Source organism: Myripristis murdjan, chromosome 9, assembly GCF_902150065.1.
Source record: "Myripristis murdjan chromosome 9, fMyrMur1.1, whole genome shotgun sequence".
Taxonomy (NCBI): Eukaryota; Metazoa; Chordata; class Actinopteri; order Holocentriformes; family Holocentridae; genus Myripristis; species Myripristis murdjan.
Genome location: NC_043988.1, coordinates 26,176,754 through 26,191,482, shown reverse-complemented (window position 1 = coordinate 26,191,482; position 14,729 = coordinate 26,176,754). Strand labels below are relative to the sequence as shown.

Genomic DNA, 14,729 nt, shown 5'->3' with positions numbered 1-14,729 from the left:
AGCTGATTGTCCGCCAATCTCAGGTGCTAGTTCCTGCTGGCCAGCTGATTGCAGTGATTCCTGTGTGTCTGTGGAGAGTGCTAGTGAGTCAGCACCTTGGGCCAAAACCAGAGCTATATCATTGTTACAGTAGAAGATAAAAGAATATTTATGGGCTTTAATAATGCTTTGCTCATGCACAAGCACGGAGGCACCTTTTTATTGACATCCATATAAGTTGATACATCATTTTTTTAAAGAGGCACTCGTGGACTTTTTATAGCATTTCATTTCCTTTACTTTCTGTCTTTTCATCCGCATTATCATTTCTAGGCCCTACTTTGTGTTTCCTCACTGGAAATGAAAGACATGGATTTGTAGAGAGATTTGTTGTCGGTGGTATAACCAATACCTTGCCTTTCACAGAGAGAGACTAACAAAGCATTTTCCTCTTTTTGTTGCACAAGTTGTGGGACCAGGCCATGAAATCTCTCCTCAAGTGCAGTGAGATAATCAGGGTGTAATCAGGGACTGGGGCCATGCACAGGAAAGTTCACTCTGATATAGAGCAAGTCTGGATAGATAAGAGCTATTATGTGCTGGTTTATTGATGCATGAAGAGTTATATCCACTCTTCGAAGATGGTGACATGTACTCTGTTAGAGAAGACACCTACTCTGACAAAATGATGGCTGGCATGAAAGTACATCTAGCTAGGGCTACACAATTAATTGATTTTTTGTCTCAGTGATTAATAATTGTGTGCTTGGCAAATCTTGAACCGTTTGATATTTGATTCCTCTGAATGTCCTCATGGGTGTGGTATATCAAGTATTCTTATCCTTGAACGTAAAGATGGAAAAGCAGGCAGCTATGCATGGAAAGAGGGAAAAATGTAACAGCAAACGTGGTGGAAAACAATGAATTGGCTGAATACCGGAAAATAAAATCCTTCTCCAAGAATGAAGTTGAAACTGTTGTTCTAGTTGTTAAAAGTTTTAAACCAGATGGTGACAAACAAGTACAAATCAGGTCCAAAGTTTGCCTTAGGGTTGTAGCTGCTCCACAAAGTAAAAAAAGAGTAATTATTTATAATTTGAATTCTGTAAACATGGACCACAGTAAGAGTAAGACTGAAAACAAGACTTTATAACTTTATAACACTAGACTGAAAAATTGACACGTTTTGCTTTAAAACCAAGAAAAATGATTACGATTTATAACTATGATCACAATATTAAATAAAAAGACGCATATTAGTGTTTCTGTCAGTTGTCCAACCTTACTTTTAGTGGATGATCTTATCCAGAGTGACTCAGTAAGGAGGGAACAGATAAGGCTTCAGTATCCCGCTAAAGGATACTTTTAAAAAAACACATGGCTGTTGCAGGGTTTGTAGTTGTGACATTTCCATATTGGCTCAGTCTCCCTAATACTAGGCCACCATGTTGCCCATTAAAGTCTGTACTGAATGTATCAGAGTTTCTTTGCTATCTTATCTGTATGAACAAAATAGCCATACCATTTTAGAGAATATTATCATCTATGCATAAATATTGGGCAATGAATATAACGTGTTTTTTCACAACAGGGTTATTTTATGGTGGCAAGCATACATCAGTGTGAATACCAGCGTAGTAGACTTTACAGTAATAATTTAAGGATTTATGGAGTTGTGGAATAGTCATATTACTGCCTCATTTGCAGTTACTGGTGGGACAAGACAGCTGGCCAAATTCAGTTTGCAATTTCTTTTCACTTGTTGCATGAGTATGGGGGTTATACAAGGTGGAATGCAGCTAAATAGAGCTGTGCCTTTAATGCATTGTGGATAGTGCTTACATAGATAGGATTTCACAAGCGGTGCCGCTCCCTTTCTAGGATTGGAAGACCTGATATGACATCCCCGTGTCTTGGAGTTCTGTTGTTCAGCGGTCCTAAAAGAACAATATAGGTTTTATTCAAGCTGTGTTCCTTTTCACATGTTCTTTATTTTTTAAGACTTTGATTACAATTAGCATCTAAAACTGTAACACTGTGTGAACACAGGATAATGTTTAATCATCAAAGATCGAATTAGTTTGACTGCCATGTGTTGCTAGAGCAGTTAGATGTCACTTAGCTTGCTTTACAACTCAACACTATATTTGATCACAGCAGTATGTCAGCAGGTGATGGCAGCAGCTATAACCAGGTAACCAACCATAACAAGGTATTTCAACCTGACTCACAGTTCTTCTTGAACCGACAGACTTCCAACAAAGCATCCAAGTCATCATGTCCTGCAAAAGTGACTGAAATCCTCATGGCCGCTGTAAGCTGAAGTGGTTGATCCTTTATCCCCTTGTACAGAAACCAACATTTTTTTTAAATATACTTCATGGAGCCATGTGTATGTGTTCAAAGAACGTTTGTGCATGTGGGCATAATGTGTGGGTGTGTAATGGTGACTAATCCAATTTGCAGTCTTATTCTGGAGCCCCAGTTATCACTGAGCCCTTAATCTCTGTGGAGAGAGATCCTGGCAAACTAATCTCAGACTCGTCTCTGTCCACTGATTCCTTCTGGCAATATATATAAAAATACTTTTTCTATGAATGAATACAACGAGTAATCCCACCCCCACACGACTCCCAGTCACGCTCACCCCTACTTTACAACCCCTCTGGTCAGCTCAGGTTAAAGGAAATGGCTTTTGGATATGGGCTTCCAACAGTGAGGCAGTGAGGGGCTGGACTCGTGTTGTTGACTTGACATTGTTGTGCTCCACTACTCCTGATCCTCCTCCTTACATTCACTTACTCTGGGGGCTTGGCTTGTTTGTTGCCGGGGGTAACGCTTGTTGCCGAGCACAATGTCGGAACACATGCAGCTTTCCTTAGCCTTGTGCAGGATTGGGCTTTACACGGTAAGCAAATGAATCCACGCTACTGCCTGAGTGACACACTGGCAGGGGAAAGTTGTGTGTATGTGCAGGGCTGACATGGTGGCTTTCTTTACTGCTTGTGTTGTGTAACAGAGAGTGTACATGTGTACTGAGGCAGTTACTGTTGCTTGGTCAGTGAATGGAGTGTACGCTCGGCTCCATCTGAGTGGGTGTTAACATAATATTAAGGTGGAACAGGCGTGTCAGTGCTGTGAGGTATAAATTAACTGTATGGAAAACAGGTGATCTCAGGGTTTGGGCTACTTGTCTTTATAAATAGAAACAAAGATAGATTATGGTGCCTTTTTCCCCAGCTCCTAGCAACTGGCTTGGTCTGTGGCTTGCGGTTCAGGCTGTTTGAATTAGAACGCACTTACAGTATGAATGGGTCGAGTGAATATTATGCTACAGAGGCCAGGATGGAGTGTTATTGATGGTGCTGTTGTTTTGGTCAGCTTTTGTGGCTCAGTTTTTGGGGCTTGGCTGAAATACTCACTTTTGGTTGCATGAGCTGTCCTTAAAAAAATAATCATGTGCTGTGATATTTTCCATCCCAACACATTGCTGAATCTATGTTCTGGCTATTGTGATGCTTTGTGGTGTAAAATTGCCAACCTTGAGGCAAGTTTTAACAATCATTCATTCATTCATTCATTTTCCAAGCTGCTTATCCTAATTAGGGTCGCAGCGTGCTGGAGCCCATCCCAGTGCCAGCCACAGTCAGCCAAAATGACAGGTAGTTAAAAAAAGGATACTTGCATTAAATAATAACATGGTGTGCATAAACACACCACGTCACCTTCACGAATGCAAAATCCATATACAGTAAATATATACAGTAGATTAATGAAGAAGGGGAAGACACAAACTACCTATAAACTAACAACAGGTAGGATCCGTACAAAATATCAACAAAATATCAATATATTGCAGTACTTCCTCTTGTGATATATTATCGATTCACTTGTGCTTCGTATTGATATTTGAGTTTTCAACTTAATTTGCACACATTTGAGTTCCTGTCTTGTATTTGTTCTCTGCCTTTATTGTAACTTGAACTGTTCTGTTGTGTTCATGTTGCAGTTGCTGTGCGGATTAAAATATTGAAAAACATGACTGATTCCTGCTTATTGGAAAATTATTTAGCCTTTTTCAGGGTATTTTTTTTCTTCTTCAGTTACAGATATTGTGGAATCATATCACAGAGTTGCTGCCCTGTATTGTGATACAAGGCGTTATTGTGGGTAATATATTGAGATATGATTCCCACGCCTAGTCGGAATACACTGGATGGGTTTTAGATTTATTTGGCCATAATGTAATAGAAGTTGATTCAGCCACTGATGTGTCTTCTGAGTTTTTTGTGGAGCCTGTAGGCAGGTGTATCTGACAGTTTCTGTGGGAGTATGTATGTATGTGGAGGGCTACCAGACTGGCTTTTCTTGTAACACTGTTGATGGCTGTAAAAAAAACAGTAAGACAATTCATTGTAGCCTTACTGTATTAATGAAAAAGTTTTATTTTTCTTAGGTTTCAACCGATACAGGTTTTTGAAGGGTGATACTTATCCTGATGAGGTATATCTTCTGACCCATTTAATTGTTTCAAACTTGCCTTGACAGTTTAAGGTTGGAGCATATCACCACCAGGTTCACTACCCTTTGTTTGTGTTTCTGTTGTGTTCCTTGTAAAGCTGGATGATAGGGGCATAAATCATAATCTTTGACTGCTTAACTCGCTATCAATATTGTGTTTATACTATGGAGATGGCTGTAGGGCTTCCATAAGATAATTATATTCAAGAAATATTTGCTAAATGATCATTAGACATGTGCATATGGTGACCTAATAAGTTGAGAAAATTGCATCCCGTTATTGTAATGCAGCCAAGTTCAGCTCCTTTCTTTATTGTACCTCAAGGGGGAATTTGGCTTGCAACAAAGATGGAATAATACAATAAAAACAGGAAGACACACAAGTAACTCATGAAAGACTCAATAAAACAATAAAAAATACAACACAATAAAAACATTAAAAACAAAACAAAGTAATTTTACAAACAGGCTTATCTGTTCATACATGATGCCCCGTGATAAGAAATGACGGCAACGCTTTATATTAAGTTATTCATTTATTTGTTCTGATGTGTCTTCCGCACCCCGGCGCCTGAAACACTAACACATCATCATTCCTGCTCTAAATTCCCTGAGGCTTATTTTCCTTCAGTGTAAAAATCTCCATTGGCACCAGCTGCAAAGAGATCACCTTAATAGGTAATAAGGCCCTTATGAGTCCTTTATAAGATGCTTATTAGCATCAGCAAGTGTTAAATAAGACTATCTAAGTGGAGTAATAATGGCATCATACACAAGTTTAGTGTTAGCTTGTAAGACATTTATAAGAACTTGTTACCAGTTTATAGACCGATTATGGAGGTTAAAAACCTGTTTTTTTCAATATTTATTTATCATAGAATTTAAACAAATTTATTGAGTGTAGCTAACTTACCTATTATGTCACTGTTAAATCTTTTACTAAGCTTTTTTATTGCGACACATAAAAAGAGCATTGAAAGTGAAACTACAACAAACATGGGTTGATAATGGATTCTTCAAAACAAATTTTCAACCTTGTGTTGCCATTCCAAATATATTGTCTGCATCTACTGAATTAATTTTGGAGGCATAGCCTACACTCCCAGTAAAGCTCCTGTTCTTGCAACAGGAGAGGAATTAATGGACCAAACTAGGTGGATGTTTTACACTTGTATATGGCAGAAAATGCCACTATGTGGGTAAGAATTTGAACTATCATTTTAAGAAATCCAAAATCCTACTCGATGTCTAGCCTCATATCATGATATTGATATTCTGATACATGGCCAAATCCTAGTAGCTTAGTTTCAGTGTTCCCATAGAAGGACCAGTTGTGCTTTGATCCCACCATCATCAGCAGTATCATTAGCATGATCAGCATTACCTAATCTCCAACTGCAGCAGCAATGGCTTTGGCCCACACTGTTACTTCCACTATATTGATGTTGTGTTGTGGTTGCAAGCATCCCCTACGGCATCCTTGATTGTGGATTTGGCCAAACTTCCTACCACCTTCCCCTTTGTAGTATGAAGGTGATGTGCCATTGCTGTTCTTTTGCAGTAGGCTGAGATTCCCCGTTCAGTAGACAGACTATCTGCTTTCCCGGTGCACTTTGGGTCTAGCATGAAGGCAGCTGCATGAATTGGTGGGATGCAAAGGCCAAAGCAGTTCTGAGGGAAATCAATAACTGCCTTTTCCTCTGCTTTGAGCTGTACAGATGATGGCAACGCGTTAGTGATCTTATCTTGCAAGTCAGTGAAAAGTCTGAACACATCAGGCAAGAATGGTTTATTCCCATCAATGGAAGATGCATTTGGAGAGAGTGCTGTTGGGTTGCTCAGCTTTTGTCTGGCACAAGTGCTGCAGAAACCAGTGATAGAGTTTGGACAGCTCTAAAGAAGCATTTGATTTAATGTATGAAGTTTTTTTTTTTTTTTTTTTTGTATCTACTTTTTGTATCTACTTGACAATCCCCCAAATTCCCCTTCAATTCCCCAAGCTAAAATGATCAAAGAAAGTTTCCAAAAATTAATGGGAGTATTACCTCCCTTTACAACCCTAATGGTGATGCAGCTCACCTACTCAGTGGTACAGTAAAATTATGAATCAAGAATTAATTTCCAAATCATTATAATCCAACAAAATGAATAGGATAATGTGCAGAGACAATTTTATTGCCAGATATAATCAGGGAGGAGCCTTCATCATGTAGCAGTGAATGATGCAGAACTGTATAAGCCTTTTTTTTTTTTTTTTTTTTTTTACAGATTTGTCTTAATGAACATGTAGGCTAATGTTGGATATTTATGTCATTGTACAAAAATATTAAAAGGAAGCAGATTAATTAGCATTTCCAATGCAATTCACCAAGATCGAAAATGATTGCGAGAAAGGTAATTGCATGCATACTGTAATATTTAGGTAGAACAGGTGTTAATCCAACATCTATTGAGAGATGGCGGTTTTTTATATCCCAGAAGCCCAAGTAATTTAAACATATTGACCGTCCCACATTCATATAACTAAAAAGACATTTAGACGTACTTACTTACTTGGCACAATAATCGGGTTTCTTCAGCAAAAGTCTAGCTGCCTTATGCCGATTTCCCTTAATCCCTTCTCCCGTTTATGGAAACCGTCTTTCTCTTTTACACGGCACTTGAGAAATTAGATAACAGCAGCACAAAGGTGAATACCCTGATTGTTAAGATGCATGTAAAAACAGCAATTTAAATTTAGACAATTGTATGCAGTTGCCCTATGGTGGGGGTTAGCAGTCAGCCCAAATTAAGCATTTTCACTGTCTATATTTTTCTAGACATCAGAACAGTTCAAACAGTGAAGGGGCACACAGGCAAAGTAGGGTCTTATGCTAAATGAGGGTGTTGGTCTGCAAAATATCCCCAGTATGGATGCAGGTAATCAGCATAGTGAGTAGTATGTAAATGTTGGCCTAGTTTAATGCAATCACCTTGATTACAGTCTATTGTGACTTTGGTTGTACCTAGGCCCTGTAATGTCAGAGGTAGTGGTAAGCATGTAGGCTAACTTATCATCTAGCAGTACAACAGGAGTGCAAATCAAACAAAGAGATGAAGTTGTACCGATGTGCACCAAGGGGGAAAAAAAAAGAAAAAAGAAAGGGGGAAAAAAAAGAATTCTTACTTGCAATGGCATTCACAGTCAGTAAAGCAGCAGGAAAACAATAGATTAATAAAATGAAGTATGAATTAAACATACATTTGTGCAGACATCAAAGTATTATTACCCTCACTGAGCTCATTTGAAACTTTGAGATCAGTGTGTTTGATAGATGTGAGAGGAAAAGTCAAAGCCTCTTAGGATTGTTAAGTTTGATGCCCAGCGCAAAGGCTTCCTGAGGCCTTAGAGCAGGGATCAATATAAGACTACCATGGAGAGGCTCAAAGGAGTGATTGTTTTTATTGGCCTGTGGACATGGAGATTCAAAGCTGTGCTGAGTCATTATGATCTCCCAATATGCAGCATTGTGCGAGAACTAGCTGCAACATATGTGTTGCTGTGGGAGAAGATTGCTGTAATGATTCCCCATGCTGTTGTATCTCTGCAGCATACAGAACTTGTGAAGTCCAAGCTTTTGTTTCTGGAGGTGGAAAGAAAACTCTTGGGTCCACCACTCAGGTCCATCTTTCTCTGAAAAATGTTGAAGTTTGATGGTGGTATTGTGCGAAGAGAGCTAGGTAGAAGGAACACCAAGGAAAGGTGATGATGTGATCAGGTGATATCAGCTCTCCCGATTTGTTCATAGTGGTCTAGTATTTTTTTTTTCATTAGTCATATCAGAGACGATATATGTTGCCATTAATGCTTATGGTCTGTAGCTCTGAAATGGCTCTGCATCAACACCAAACCACACTTGTTATGACTGGATATAATTCCTCTGTTTTAGACAGTCTAGGGACTCTCTAAATTACAACAACTGTTCACTGAAAAATGACCCATCCACACTGAACACGCAAAAAATACTCCAGAGAGCAGCATGTCAATATTAATGGCTACTCTTATCAGTCTGTCTAATCTCTGTCTTGCTGATGTATTTTAAAGTCTAGCAGAGGAATGGGTGGCTTTGATGGTGCCAGGGGCCAATAAATCATACTATATATATTCAGTACTTGAGATTGTAAAATGTCCACTGCCTGTTCCTTATGTATTAAAGGAATACCTCACCCAAACAAAATGCCTTTTGCACAAGCACATGTCTGCGACTGGCCTGCTGCATCTGAATTTAAGACCTGCCTCCAGCTCGTTCATTGGCTAACACTGTGGATGGTAAGTGCTATGATCATCAGACCAGCAAGTAGCACGAATCAGAAATTCGCTGCAGATAATTGCTGCACAATATTTGGAGTACACCCATTCACATTTTTTCCAGTAATTATAGCAAAGTTGCTAGATTTGTACCTTGTCACTTTTTAAAATGAAGTTAAATGTGAGGTTTGAAAAGTTTATGAATTTGTTGACAGACAAAGGCTCTAGATTACCAACCTCTCAGAGGATCTTTTTTTACAGATGTCTTGTTACTGACTAACATAAGAAAGTAAAAGATACATTTATTGGTAAAATTTAACCAACTATAAATATTCATTCTTACACTTTTCAAATTAATTTTAATGACATTACACAAGCGGAGAGTCTACTTTTTGGTACTTTAGTGATTTATTTACATGGACTGCTGCAATAGAGTTATGTTTAGATTTAAAATTCATACAATAGGCATGAATGAATTACATATATGTTGTGTAATAGCAAAACAAAACTGTACATTGCTGTTTTCTACCACATTGTTGTATAAGCTAGCCTAAGCTAAAATTTTTACAATTTTAAGTTACAGTTCAGTGGCTGACATTAACTGCCAGTTGAAGCATCATTATGTTTCTGTGTTTAGTTTAAGGCTGCTGATCAACTAGGGAGCTGTGACCATGTTTAAATAAACTGCTAATGATTTGTGCCCATATGGACCTAATTCAAGTGTCATATGGACCATTAATGTTGCCATTAATAAGATCCATGGCATATTAGTATTTAAGACACACAGAATCTGTGTTTGCCTTTTCAAATTGTCAAGTGAAAAGTTTCGTTCAGCTGATGTTACGAGTTGGGTTACAGCTTTTGACACATCAAAAGTGATGAGTCGGCAAATCACTACTAGTTGCTTGCTAGTGTAAGTGCTGTGTTAATGCTTAAATAGCAGGTGAATTAATCAGTTAGTTGATCTACAGAAAAATTAATTGCTTATAATTTTAATAACTGATCAATAACCTTATTCAGCAAGTAACATTTGCTGGTTACAAATACTCACAAATACTGAGACTTGTCTGCTTTTCTCTGTTTCATGTCATACAATGAATAGGCCCACACTGTAATATTATTATTTTTTTATTTAGTTATTTATTTTTTCTTTTTGGCTTTGGTATTTTAGAGACTAAATAATTAAAAAAAATAATAATAATAATTAAAAAATGTATATATTAACAGGTAATGGAAAAAATCAGAGTTTGGTCACTGGCCAGCTGGATGGTACCTGACACTTTTTTTTTTTTTTCCAGAAAAAAACTTTATTGGATTCTGCAAGTAGAGTGGTTGTTAGGCCTACATTCCTGTCTGCATTACCATATTTCTTGGTTTATGCCTTTTTTCATCATGTTTTTGCTTTATGAGAATGTGATTAAAAAGTGCCTCTTGTTAGGCTTGGTGTATTTGGCATTACTGTTGTCATTACCTGCTCCAATACTTGCTGGCGCTGGAAATGCAGAGCTCAAAAATCTCTGTGTGGTACACTTAAGTATAGTTCCTTCTAAGAGATAGGCACAATTTATCTGACTTTCATGTGCATTCAAAATATAATGCACATGATCACAATTTTGCTTAATGATTTCAAGATTACAGGTTTTATGTAGATTGTATGTATTATATTTACAATGTAAGCAAGTGTTTGGTGGGTTGCATTTAGGCTAATCTGTATTTTGGTGACTCTGCATGGATATAGTGGTGGAGATTTTCTCAAGACTTCCTCTTTGGATTAAGACCACCATATCAGTGTCATCAGTTTGTGGGACATGTGGTCTGGACTTTGTAAGCAACAAGTGCATTGGACATTAGTAACAAGAATGACTATGTGCTGCGGGTGCCATGGCTACTGCTCTGTGGACCGTGTCTTGGCTGGATGCCTTAACCATGAGGAGTTTAAATGATCGTATTAGGCACCCCATTGTCGCCTCATTATGCTATCAATGGAGTGGAAAATGGCTGCTCCACCAACTGCGGGCCCCGACCCCCAGGCTCATGCCATATCAGTCAGCCCAAGAGTCTAATTTCTCCAACTGACTTTAGTACAGGAGAATCATTTCACCTTATCTATTGTAGTGATAGTGAGAAACATTGCAAACAAAAACAGAAAACTGATTTCAGACACATGGAAAAAAATGATCAGTTTCAAAATATTGATTGTTTTGGTTGTAGTTTTTTTTTGTCTTATACAGGTACACAAGAACAACTTGGCTTATTTACGTTATTGCAAAAAATTTAAGTACGTATGTATGTATCAATGTATCTATCTAATCTTTTTTTTTTTTTTTTTTTTTTTTTTTACAAATTATGCTATAGTGGCGACTGATATACCAGTGTAAATGATACACTCAGTGGGATGTCCACGTTAGCATCAGGAGAGTTGCTGGTAAGCCATGTTTCCATGATACATAGTAAACTGCAGTATGGTAGGTCCTCTGCTTTCTAACCAGATAGATATATGGATAATAGATGGCTTATTTCTCCTCAGTTTCTCCATTAGCCTAGCCTTTAGCTTAGCGCCAGTTCTGCATCCCCTGTACCTGTTTACACCAGCATGTACATGCCCCGTGTATGTGAATGGTCATGTGATATCCATTTTCAGGCTTGTTAGTATGAACAGAGATTATTTCTGATACAGTGCTAAAACGCCTGTGTGGACAAACATCATTTTAGTTTTAAAATGCCGTTTTAAAATGAATGCATAGCAGTCTGGATGTAGCCTGAGTGGTGTTCACATGCCTTGTTGTACATTAGCTGGAGGGCAGAGTCTGAATGTCTCCAAATGCTCCATTAAATCGCCAATACCCACATTTTCCACCACCAAGAGTGGTTGGTCATCCATTACAATATCTTCAGTAATAGTCCTCTCTTTGCTCACTTGTTGGATGATTTATCTTGTTTTTTCAGCACATCCTCTAATGTTTGCTGCCTGGGTAAAACTTCTTGTGACCTACTGTCTGTGAGGACTCATTGTGCTTCTTTAAATGGTTCTTCAAATTCTCACTTAAACTTGTATTGTTACAACTACTGGCATCGGCAACAGTATAAACTGATGTTTGCTTGCTTTCACTTACGGCTAATATGTTTTTAACAGTTTGTCCCCCTTTTGTTGTCAACCTGTGGCTGATACTGATTTCTCAGAAAGTACCTGGGTCAGCCTAGATTCTGGTACTGGATATAGCCCTAATTGAAGCCTAGGCAAAAATGGGAATTCCTACATGGGTCAAATGACATTACTAAAAAAAGGGGGGGGGAAAATCAAACAAACTGAGAACACCCTGAAAAGAAAATGAGTGTACTGTATACTATTACTGTCTAAATGTTTAAAAATAGGGTGATATAGAATTTGGGCCATGCTTCCCACCTACAATTTAAATCATGGAAAAGACTTTAATTGCTGCGCAGGCATTATATATATATTTTTTTCCTTTCAGAAATGGTTCACAATATGAATGCCTTGGTCTAATTTCACATGTCCCATATTCCAGTCTCTTGCTGAAGGCTCTGTTTTGACACCTAAGGAGGCGTAGACTCTTGAGGATGTTTTTGTCCCTCTTGTATCCTTTTTCTCTCTTATTCTGTATTTTGTCACTGCTCAGGGCTCACTCTTTTCCTGTTTCAACAGGCCTGATGAATGTCTCTCACCACTCATCAACTGTGGGCAGCCACCACCTCCTCCATTTTCACCCACATGACATTTGTTAAGATTTTGTGATTGTCACTCATCGTTCTCACTCTTCTACCCTTTCCTCCCTCTTTTTTCTCTCTTCTGAGACTGTCCTTTAAGATTGAGACTCCCGTGGGAGAGCGAGAGAGATCCTTTACTGCTCTCAGGCACAGTAAATTATTTGTGGCTGTGATCAATATATTTTCAAATGGAAGCTCCAGCATAAAATAACAGTTTGTCGGATTCATTTTTCCCCTCAGTGGGCAAACATTAATGTCTGTCTGTGATTTATGCAGAACCATGGCAGCAGGGTTGGCTTGTTAAATGAACTCTCAGCCACATCAGCCAGCAAACTGTCATTTTGATTAGGTCCCTTACATTTTTTTTTTCATTTGTCAAACACACTATTCTAATTCAAGTGGAACTGGACCTAAGATTTAAATCCTTTTTAGTTAAGACTTCAAACAGAGATACTTGCAACTTAATAAATAGCCTACATGACTACATGACGACACTACATGTTTTATGCCTTCTTAGTTTTGAATAGAGCACTCTTGGATGCTACCAAATGGCTTCAAAGTTCAGAAAGACCCCCTGCTGAATATATAGAGTGGAAATCATTTACCATTTGGATCTAACTTGGCAGTGAACTTGAGTTTCTGATTTGAGCACTATGACATTAAATGGGAATAGGCATGGTTAATCAAGTTTCCAAAAATGTTGGAAAATCTACCTTGCCATTTGATTGTTGAAGACCTGTGCAGCACTTGTCACTTTGTTTTTGTAATAAAGACATATAGGCTAGCAGCTGATTACATATTGTATTGTCATAACCTGTCAAATGTAATAAAAACAACATGCTAAATTGGTTGAAAATGTAATAAAAAGTGGCAAAAATTCATTCATTTGTAGATTAGCTTGCTATTATTGCTTCATGAAGGATGTAACAACTTTTTGACTCATGTTAATATTATGTTTGATAGTCAATATTAGAATATAATCTTTTATAACACTAGTTGCTACACTGCAGGTAGGGCAGCATAGTGACAAGGGAGGCTGCACCTTTACTGGAATGACTCACATTTATTGGGGGCACAGAGAATGACCTCAGATTTGGTGTCATTGAGTTGGAGAGAGTTGTCAGACATCCAACTTTTGATGTCTGCTAAGCAATCATTAAGGGTTTTCAGGCTGGTTTTGTCATTAGGTTTGATCAGCAAGTTGTGTGTTGTTGGCATAGCAATGAAACTGAATATTATGGTTGTGTATGATGTCACCCAGAGGCAACATGCAAAGGGATAAAAGGATGGGACCTAAAATTGAGCCCTGGGGGATGCCATAGAGGGTAGGAGTGGGGGATGACACAATCACCAATGCTAACAGAGAAGTGTCTTCCAGTTAAATAGGAGGAGAACCACTGAAGATGCCTGCACAGTCCTCCAGGTGGTTGAAGAGGACAGTATGATTAATAGTGTCGAAGGCAGAGTTTGAGTCCAGGAGGACCAGGGTTGAACAGTTACCTGAATCAGCAGCCAGCAGCGCTTTCTGTGCTGTGAGGGGCATGGAAACCTGATTGAAAATTTTCAGAGAGATTGTTACTAGTGAGATGAGTGATCAGCTGCTGGAATACAACTTTTTCAATGACTTTGGAAAGAAGATGGAGTTTGGAAATGGGTCTGTAGTTGTTAAGAACTCTTGGGTCTAGGTCTGGTTTTTATGCAGGGGAGAAACCAAAGCAGTTTTAAAATAGATGGGAAAAGACCCACAATATGGGTAAACAAACTTTACATGGGCTCAAGTTATACTCTTTAAAGATGTTTAGTGCTTAAAAACACAGTATCTGAAAACTACTCTGAGCACAATTTACCATAATAATTCTGTGGTCATGATAAATGTAGGTTATTTTTATCAGCCCCCAGTACTGAGGAGAGAAATTATCTTTTCTGATGCCAGTCCATTATGTAATAGTAAAGTTCTTGCACTATAAATAAGCCCTTGCCCCAGCGTGAGAGCAGCACACATTCCCAACCTGCTTCCGTCCTTTTGAAAGGCAGGATGGGAGCAGTCATTGCCCCCGTCCTGGGACGTGAATATCCCATACTTCAAAATAACCACAGGACCTGGTGCCATAATGATTGAGCGATCAGCAAAGGCCACCCACCCACTGGCCTGTAAGGTTTCCTAAAATTCTGCCCAGCCAGTCCTTACAAACCCATTTGTTTCATTGTGTCAAGG

General features: G+C 38.5%; 2 protein-coding genes across 7 annotated transcripts in view; one reads left to right on the top strand and one right to left on the bottom strand.

Annotated features, from left to right (window-relative positions):
- The window catches only part of snx18a (sorting nexin 18a), a 28,034-nt gene extending 25,610 nt beyond the window's left edge, over positions 1-2,424 (bottom strand). Inside the window, exons 1-2 of one of the 2 annotated variants that reach the window (XM_030059330.1) lie at positions 2,211-2,424; positions 1,822-1,916 (exon numbers count right to left, since the gene is read on the bottom strand). The gene's annotated coding sequence lies outside the window, so the exon portion shown is untranslated. The remainder of the gene's footprint in view (positions 1-1,821; positions 1,917-2,210) is intronic. The other variant, XM_030059331.1, reaches the window with a different exon arrangement.
- The window catches only part of arl15a (ADP-ribosylation factor-like 15a), a 122,935-nt gene that overhangs the window by 5,722 nt on the left and 102,484 nt on the right, over positions 1-14,729 (top strand). For 2 of the 5 annotated variants that reach the window (XM_030059332.1, XM_030059336.1), the window contains exon 1: positions 2,534-2,887. The exons of 1 other annotated variant lie outside the window; for it this stretch is intronic. In XM_030059332.1, coding sequence (XP_029915192.1) covers positions 2,834-2,887 — 54 coding nt within the window. In that variant the 5' untranslated portion in view covers positions 2,534-2,833. Of the gene's footprint in view, positions 1-2,533; positions 2,888-8,696; positions 8,810-11,143; positions 11,214-14,729 lie in introns of those variants that run through there. 2 more of the 5 variants (XM_030059334.1, XM_030059333.1) reach the window with 2 other exon arrangements.